This window comes from Siphateles boraxobius, unplaced genomic scaffold, assembly GCF_051911475.1.
Source record: "Siphateles boraxobius isolate OS27281-9 unplaced genomic scaffold, OSU_SipBor_1 5, whole genome shotgun sequence".
NCBI classification, from domain to species: Eukaryota; Metazoa; Chordata; class Actinopteri; order Cypriniformes; family Leuciscidae; genus Siphateles; species Siphateles boraxobius.
Window position 1 is genome coordinate 23,676,427 of NW_027509141.1, and position 10,149 is coordinate 23,686,575.

The 10,149-nt window shown below is 35.6% G+C and overlaps 1 protein-coding gene across 7 annotated transcripts in view; it reads left to right on the plus strand.

The window, feature by feature from the left end:
- The window catches only part of nfasca (neurofascin homolog (chicken) a), a 108,479-nt gene extending 103,852 nt beyond the window's left edge, over nt 1–4,627 (plus strand). For 6 of the 7 annotated variants that reach the window (XM_077203400.1, XM_077203402.1, XM_077203404.1 and 3 more), the window contains one exon: nt 281–4,627. In XM_077203400.1, coding sequence (XP_077059515.1) covers nt 281–509 — 229 coding nt within the window. In that variant the 3' untranslated portion in view covers nt 510–4,627. The remainder of the gene's footprint in view (nt 1–280) is intronic. The other variant, XM_077203407.1, reaches the window with a different exon arrangement.
- Nucleotides 4,628–10,149: the final 5,522 nt, after the last annotated feature.

The window sequence follows — 10,149 nt, forward strand, 5'->3', positions numbered from 1 at the left end:
GGCCTTTTTCGTGCTGTGGCCGATACGCTGATGGTTGTAAATTGATTAAAAAAAATTGGCCGGTGCATCTCTAAATGTAAGGATTTTTGGGTTTGTTGTTTTTATTTTATCATAATACAGGCCTACTTTTTAATAGTTGCCTATAGAAAAACATGCTTTTGCATCCAAAATCCAAATGGTGTAGTTATGACATCTACCACCGGGGCTAACCGGTCTATGCTAACCAGCTGAACCGTCATTCCTTGTTTTTTTCTAACTATTTTTTTTTTTTTTTCTACAGCAGTGACGAAGACAACAAGCCATTGCAGGGCAGCCAAACATCCCTGGACGGGAACGTAAAAGAGAGCGATGACAGTCTTGTAGACTACGGTGAAGGAGGAGACGGCCAGTTCAACGAGGACGGCTCCTTCATTGGCCAGTACACAGTTAAGAAGGACAAAGAGGAGACTGAAGGAAACGAGAGCTCAGAAGCCACGTCACCCGTTAATGCCATCTACTCTCTGGCATAGCACTCCGAAAGGGGCACGGCGCCCCCAGCAGGTCGGAGGGTGCCACTACACGCATAAAAATAAATTGATATATATATATACAGAGAGAGTTACGAGTATTCACACACAACGCACTGGAGTGCATGATCCTTCTGAGCAAGGGATGGGGAGCCAGCCGATGTTCGGAAACCTTTGTTTGAGGTGTCCCCATGCTCCACACAGACTTTAGTGTGCCTTTAGGGCGACAGGGCGAACTTTCAAGCTTTTTGTGTGGCTTATGCTCTTCTTTTTTTATTTTGGAAATCTTTAATCTGCCCCTTCCTCCTCCTATTGTAGCTAGCATCAAAGAAACGGGGATACAAGCACCAGACCTGTGACATATCAACTGTGAGTCGACTCAACTGCAGAACGTCGGCAAATACTTTTATCATATTGATATTTCTGCAGTGAATGATCCTTTTTTTTCACCACAGATAGATGCGTCCAAAAACATGAAATCTGTATACAGTGCTGGCACGGTTCGCTGTGCTTTATAAAACTATGCACTATGTATTATCGTTATCATGCTTTCGGGTTAATATTGGACGTTAGATTCTCATGTTTCCTTTTTTTATGTGGACTTTTGCAAAGAAAAAAATTCTAGTCCTGGCTATATTCTTCTATTCGCCACTGGACTGATCATGCTTTCATTTGCTGTTGCTCGGTTAATATATTTTCACTGGCTGCAACTATAAAATGCCACCAATATTCATAGGCAGAGGTTAGATGGCATCACATGTAAATTAAGAAAAAACATTATTTTGAAGCATGGTAGTATTTTAGCGCAAAGGACAATGGAGAGGTTGTAATACGAAGAGTTAAATACACAATGATATATTCATTTTTGTTTACAAGACTTGCTTTATATAGTCCTGAAAAAGAGAATAATGATAATGAAATTGATCACGTTTGTTTTTCTTTTCTTTTTTTATAAGCTTGGTGATGAGTTTGGTGCCTGAATAAGTTTATTCAAGGAGTCTAAAAGAAATTTGGGGTGCATCAATACATCAGTGGCTTGTCAGTTGAGGATTTCCGGAAATGAATAACTCAGCATAGACATAGGCAGTGATTACAGTAAAGAGAAGTGTACATATTGTTTGGGGTTGATCCAGTGTTCGTTCGCGGCTGAGGCACTGCCCTGAAGACATGTCACTGTAATTCTAATGCCACTCACGGTGGTTATTTTCTTTCTCTACCTGTGCTCTCACACTACTACCATTCATTCATATTCTGCACTATTATGTACTTACAGTAGGGTTCAAAAGTCTGAGGCCACACTAAAAATCACCTGGAAATGAACAACATTTTAAGATTTTGAAAAATGTAAACTAAAAATTGATGTTGTTAAAGTCAACATGAAATCAAAATTCATATTTTCTTTATGGAATATAGCAGGGTTTGTTATAAATGATTTATCTGTGCACAATTTTTTAAGTCATGTGCCTTTTTATAATCAATCACAAATTTTTTATTTTTTATTTTGAGATGCCGTTTCAGTCGGTGTACCCGTCAAAAGTTTAGAAACATTACTGTTTTTAATGTTTTTGAAAGAAGTCTCCTCATCTAGCTTTATTTGATAAAAAAAATACAGAACTATTGTGAAATATTATTACAATATACTTTAAAATATAATTTATTTCTCCAGTCTTTAGTGTCACATGATCCTTCAGAAGTCATTCTAATATGCTGATTTGATGCTCAGTTATCAATATTGGAAAAAAATGTTGCTCCTTTTTTGCAACCTGTGATAATTTTTTCAGGATTCGTTGATTATTTAAGGTTAAAAATAACAGCATTTATTCAAAATAAATATTTACTATCCCTTTTTAGCAATTTAACACATCCTTGCTGAATAAAAGTATTTATTTATTTAAAAAAAAGAAAGAAAAAATACTGACCCAAACATTTGAATAGTATATTGTTACAAAACATTTCTATTTTAAATAAATACTGTTTTTTTACTTTTTATTCATCAAAGATGACTTTCCTGAAAAAAGTATCACAGGTTATACAAAAATATTAAACAGCACAACTGTTTACAACAATGATAAATCAGCATATTAGAATGATTTCTGACGGATCATGTACCTGAAGACTGGAGTAATATTGAATAGAAATAAAGTTTATTAAAATAGAAAGCTGTTATTTTAAATTGTAATAATATTTCACAATATTACTGTTTTTTTCTGTATTTTTGATCAAATAAATGCAGGCTTGATGAGCATAAGATACTTCTTTCAAGAACATTAAAAATAGTAATGTTTCCAAACTTTTAACGATCGCAACTTTCATGCCGACTTTAAGATTGAATTAAGCAAGCAAACATTAATCGATTTGAAATGTTGAGTGAGTCTCTTGTGACTCTTTAACAGAAGGAAGATCTGCTTCCGGATTCAGAGCATCTAGTCTCCTTGGAGAAATCATGCTAATAAAAGCAAAAGCCCGACAAACCAAATATTAAGATATTCTAAAACTTAAAATGTTTTGCTGATAATATCAAAATAGCGCTAATGCATTTCCACTATAGTGATCTCAAACTTTTGGACCCCTCTATTTATCTTGATTTTATTTATAAAAAAATTAAATAATAGGGACTAATATATGAATAATTTATTGCTGACTGCACAACAGCTATTTGGAGTCTGAGCTGTGATTTAGCACATTGTGAAAGCTTCTCTGTGTAATGTAGGATCAAAACATACTTTAGAGATCAAGGATCATGTTTGTGGCAATGTAAACTAATGAAATGTGATGTCACCATTAAAGGGAGTATGTCTTATTTGTTAACTGTGCTGCTCTTTTTAGTATTAATGTAATTTCAATGCTATTGTGTTAATGTGTTCGATTTTATTTAATCTAATTTCTACATAACAAAAAAAAATGGAAATGTTGTGCATTTATTTTTCTCAAAAAAGGCCTTGATCCATGTAAATATCAGTTTTTTTAGCAGGTTTACCATGTTACAGTAAGTAAATGATTCATAATAAAAAAAAATTTGGTGCATCCCAAAATGGAAGACTCCATGCACAGATTTGGATTGGGTTCAGCCAGTGGCGTTGGGTATTCGATTAAGATTTTGTGTCTTCTAATTTTAATTGTATTTAGGTGACATAGTTTGTCACTCATTGCGCCTCAAATTTTCCTGGCTGACCGTTAATAACGATGTAAATAGCAAATGCTGTAGAGTTGTACCATTGTAGCATTCTGCACTGAGGATGATACCTTTTTTGTAAACAACATTTGAATTGTGTTATGCAAGAGAAAATGGTTTGTCATTTCTTGTTCATGTATTACTGCACCACAGGCTCCCATAATGCCTTTCACCTGTGACACGGCCCAGGGCTGAATATCAGGTCATAACGTCCTGATGGGGATGTGATGTCCTATACGATGCCTTCACAGCAAAGAAATACGTGTTAATGAAATGAATTGGATTCTCTCCAGTATACCTCAAAGCAATACTCTCCTGGTTTGTCTTTCGCTGTTGTTTTCTTCACAGTAGGCCTAGTCTACCAGCTTTTGTTCCAGCAAGTTTATGACTTACATGCACAGATAACTATTTAGATGACGGTTGTAGACACAGTTAAACATCGAGAAAATTCAGAACCTATTCTGTCCAACCTTGCCTTGAACTTCTGCACACACTTTTATCATCTTTGCAGATTGTTCCCCATGTCCATGAGTTGTAGGGCCTGGTGATGTTCATGAAATATATACAATTATATATTTGTTGGTATATTGCTTATTCTGTCTTTCTCCCTATGTCAGATCATTTGTGTTGTTATTAACTGATAACATGCTTAATCTAGAATCCATAAAACAAAGAGGACAATAATTGCGACAGCTGCTCCCATAACACGTTTGATTTTTAAATACAGCAACCCATACATATGATTATTATTGTATTTTTAGACATTTGTGCATCGGATCAGCTTTTTTAAATTGCTTATCATGCAGGTTAACAGTATTTTTGTTCTGTAAATCTGGCCATAGGAATGGTCAATCATTATTGTTCACCATGTATGCGTGTATGACGAGATGCTGCAACTTAATCTGCTCGAGACGCCTTTCTTTATAGTAAAGCTGTGTCATTTTCTCAACCTTCTGATCTGTCCTTGCCTCTGATTACTAAAGAGTTCTTCCACTTTTTAACACCTACTCTTTTGGTTTTGTAAACTTTATACATTTCCACTGATTCATAAGAATCACTTAATGTTTAGATGGGATGATATCTGAGTTTTGATGATTTTATAAAAGGAAAGTGGAAGTGTAAACTTTTCACTGTTTGAATTGAGCATACTTTTTAAATTCCAGTTTTTACTTTATAAACTTGAATTAACATGGCAAATAGGATGCAGACTTACAAAATTGTAGATTAGTACAAAATTGTACAATTAGAACTGATGTAAAATGTAATTACATTAAAAAATATCATATATATATATATATATATATATATATATATATAAGTGCTGCTGTCAAGTCGATTAACCGCGATTAATTGCATCTAACATAAAGGTATGTAGCCTACATATATATATATATATACAGGTCCTTCTAAAAAAAATTGCATATTGTGATAAAGTTCATTATTTTCCATAATGTAATGATAAAAATTAAACTTTCATAAATTTTAGATTCATTGCACACCAACTGAAATATTTCAGGTCTTTTATTGTTTTAATACTGATGATTTTGGCATACAGCTCATGAAAACCTCTCAAAAATCTCAAAACATTAGCATATTTCATCCGACCAATAAAAGAAGTGTTTTTAATACAAAAAAAGTCAACCTTCAAATAATTATGTTCAGTTATGCACTCAACACTTGGTCGGGAATCCTTTTGCAGAAATGACTGCTTCAATGCGGCGTGGCATGGAGGCAATCAGCCTGTGGCACTGCTGAGGTGTTATGGAGGCCCAGAATGCTTCGATAGTGGCCTTAAGCTCATCCAGAGTGTTGGGTCTTGCGTCTCTCAACTTTCTCTTCACAATATCCCACAGATTCTCTATGGGGTTCAGGTCTGGAGAGTTGGCAGGCCAATTGAGCCCAGTAATACCATGGTCAGTAAACCATTTACCAGTGATTTTGGCACTGTGAGCAGGTTCCAGGTCGTGCTGAAATTTCCTGCACACGCCTGTGTGCCCATTTCCTGCATGCACACACCTGTGCACGGTGGCTCTGGATGTTTCTACTCCAGACTCAGTCCACTGCTTCCGCAGGTCCCCCAAGGTCTGGAATCGGTCCTTCTCCACAATCTTCCTCAGGGTCCGGTCATCTCTTCTCGTTGTGCAGCGTTTTTTTGCCACACTTTTTCCTTTCCACAGACTTCCCACTGAGGTGCCTTGATACAGCACTCTGGGAACAGCCTATTTGTTCAGAAATTTCTTTCTGTGTCTTACCCTCTTGCTTGAGGGTGTCAATTATGGCCTTCTGGACAGCAGTCAGGTCGGCAGCCTTACCCATGATTGTGGTTTTGAGTAATGAAACAGGCTGGGAGTTTTTAAAAGCCTCAGGAATCTTTTGCAGGTGTTTAGAGTTAATCAGTTTATTCAGATGATTAGGTTAATAGCTCGTTTAGAGACCCTTTTCATGATATGCTGATTTTTTGAGATAAGAATTTTGGGTTTTCATGAGCTGTATGCCAAAATCATCAGTATTAAAACAATAAAAGACCTAAAATATTTAAGTTGGTGTGCAATGAATCTAAAATATATGAAAGTTTAATTTTTATCATTACATTATGGAAAATAATGAACTTTATCACAATATGCTAATTTTTTGAGAAGGACCTATACATACATACATATATATATATATATATATATATATATATATATATATATATATATAGGCTATATATATATATATATATATATATATATACATACATATATATACACACACACACAAACTTTTATGTTATGCACAAATAGGCCTATATATGTAAATGGTAATATTTTTGATTAGGGAACACATATTCACTATTAACAGAGTTTTCCCTCAATTAATTACTATTGATACTAAGGTAGTTGTTGTGGTGGTTATGTTTAGGTATAGGGCATGGATTAAGGGATCTACAATATTGTCATGCAGAATAATTAATATGTGCTTTATAAGTACTAATAAACAGCCAATATGCTAGTAATATCTATGCTAATAAGCATCTAGTTACTAGTGAATAGTGTCCCCTAATCTACAGTGTTACCATATAAATATTTATATAAATATATCTTAGTGCTGTCAAATTCATTAATCACGATTAATTGATTTATATATATGTGTGTGTGTGTGTGTGTGTGTGTGTGTGTATATATATACACATACACACACACAAATATACGTAATATACATAAATATTATATATATATATATATATATATATATATATGTGTGTGTGTGTGTGTGTGTGTGTGTGTGTGTGTGTGTGTGTGTGTGTGTGTGTGTGTGTGTGTGTGTGTGTGTGTGTATAGGCCTACGCTCATATATTGTATAAACAAAAACTTATGTTAGATTTGATTAATCGATTTGTCAGCAGTAATATATATATATATATATATATATATATATATATATTGTGACGGGCAGAAGTATCACGCGACAAGGAGAGCTCAGATTAGTTGTTTATTTACAAGTGGAATAAGTGCAGAGTGCAAGTTGAAGAGTGCAGAGTGAAGAGCGGCTTTCTTGAGGTGAGGCGCTATTCTCTATTCGAGGTTTCCTTGGTGCGGTGAATCGGTGCTGTGCTCGTAACTGGTCTAGCTCGGTCACACGCTGGTTTCTGGAAAAGAACAAGAGACGACACATTAGTTCTCAGCTTTCAAGAAGCCTGTTCCTCCCCCCGTTGTTCAGCCTCATGTCGCTTATATGGCCGTGTGGGAATTGATGACAGGTGTGACCGAGCAAGCCATGATGAGCGAGCACAGGTGTTTCGCGTATTTCTCCAGGGTATATCGTCACAATATGTAAATGGTAATATCATATTTTAGATTAGGGAACACATTATTTAGTTTTTCCTCAATAAATTACTAGTATTTATATAGGCTATATATACAGTTGTGTCCAAAATAATAGCAGTGTGTTTAAAAAAGTGAGTAAAGCTCAAAATCCTAATAATAACTTTTATTTCAATACACAAAAATGCATTGGGAACAATGCACATTCTATTCAAGATCAAAACATGAAGAAAAAAATATGAAATTTGTTTTTACTTTATAGAAAGTGAAGAAAAGGGAATATTAGGCTGTTCAAAAAAATAGCAGTGTCTGCATTTTTCTTTACAAAGTCAAACATTTACTGTATAAACTGAAAAATGCTTGAAGATTTAGCTTTCTTGTGAATCACTGAACTAATATTTAGTTGTATAACCACTGTTTCTGAGAACTGCTTCACATCTGTGTTGCATGGAGTCGACCAACTTCTGGCAGGTATTCCAGCACAGGAAGATCGCACTACAGACCACAGTTCCTTTGCATTTCGTGGTTTTGCCTCAAAAACAGCATTTTTGATGTCACCCCACAGGTTTTCTATTGGATTAAGGTCTGGGAATTGAGCTGGCCACTCCATAACGTTAATCTTGTTGGTCTGGAACCAAGATGCTGCTCGCTTACTGGTGTGTTTTGGGTCGTTGTCTTGTTGAAACACCCATTTCAAGGGCATTTCCTCTTCAACATGACCTCTTTAAAGTAACACTATGTAGTTTTTCAACCTTCATAATATATTTCCAAGACCCTTGTGATGGTACATCGACTTACAATAGGTTAAATGACACGTCTGCCATAGCCTGACGTGGTCTGTTTCGCTTTTACTGGCACTATGTAACTTCGGGTTTCGGTTAGTGACCGGAGCACAAAAAGAACTACAAAATTCAACTGCTTTATGGCATACATAGTTTTTCTTCGTTTGTGACGTCTTTCATAAAATCATGCATCATACTCTACCTTGTCTGTGGCCATTGTTGATTCCAAAGCCGGTGCCTGATAAACAGCAAGCGTGCGCGTGCGACAGTAGGCTGCGGTAGGCTAAATTATTTACGACAGCGGTAATGGACAATTCCACTTCCAACCTGTAGGGCGACCGCAGAGGAAAAGTTCCTTGGTGTTGCTTTTAAGTATTTTGATGTACTCAAACTGATCCAGGATCCGTGGTATAGGATAAATAGGCCCAACACCATGGTGTGAGAAACATCCCCATATTATGATGCTTGTGCCACCATGCTTCCCAGTCTTCACAGTGTACTGTGGCATGACAAACTGACAAACTGTCTGCGGCCCCTTGACCCAAAAAGAACAATCTTGCTTTCATCAGTCCACAAAATATTGCACCATTTCTCTTTAGGCCAGTCAATGTGTTCTTTGGCAAAATGTGTTTTTTTCCACAGAATGATTAACCTCACTAATTGAACTCCACACTGCTATTATTTTGAACACACCCCTTTCAATTAATGATTCAATACGCTTATTTCACTCAGCCGTTATTTTGAAATCGAAAGCGAGGCTCCGGTGAGAAGAACCCCGGAAGTAAAGATAAACAACAATGCCTTGGACTACCAACCTGAAGCTGCTACCGCGATTTACACTATTAGATGTTAATATCCAATATAGGATATGTAGATCTAGTTCGTTCCTGCTTATTTTTTTACTTTCTGAAAAAAAAAATTTATAAATGATTTTCACTGAATATAGTCTAAAGTATTAAAGAAATGTATGTACATTTTTAGAATAACTAATTTCTAAATTAAACACAACAATACGCCATCGCATTCGCGACTCTCCTATGATTAAAGGAGTAGTTCACTTTTTAAAAAACTTTTGCTGATAATTTACTCATCCCCATGTCATCCAAGATGTCTATGTCTTTCTTTCTTCAGTCGAAAAGAAATTAAGGTTTTTGATGAAAACATTCTAGGATTTTTATCAATATAATAGACTTCATTGGGTACCAAACGGTCCAAGGTCCAAATGTTGAATGAACGAAATGACTCGAAAAAAGATTTGTTCATTTTGATGAACGAGTTCGAACAGGAGAGTCACGAACGTGCATCACAGAACAGAGCAAGGCGAGCATTTGTGCTTATAAAACTTAAACTTTTTTATTTATTTTTGAAATGACCGATCTTTGCGCAAGATAAGACCCTTATGCATCGTCTGGTGTCGTTTAAAGCCATTTGAAGCTGCAGTGAAACTGTCATTTGGACCTTGGACCGTTTGGTACCCAATGAAGTCCATTATATGGAGAAAAATCCTAGAATGTTTTCATCAAAAACCTTAATTTCTTTTCGACTGAAGAAAGAAAGACATAGACATCTTGGATGACATGGGGGTGAGTAAATTATCAGCAAAAGTTTTTTAAAAAGTGAAACTACTCCTTTAAAGGCGACACTTCTGGTTTTCTTCCCACCGGAGCCTCGCTTTCGATTTCAAAATAACGGCTGCGTGAAATAAGCATTATACAGAATTAGCAACATACATGTCATGACTGTTGGGTCTGTTGTTTTTCTATTACTCTACTACACCTGCTAGTAAATTATTTGCCATGTAGAAATATAATTTCTACCAAAAACAGTGATTGATCTGGTTAGTGATGTTGGACTGCTATTATTTTGAACCCAACTGTATATAT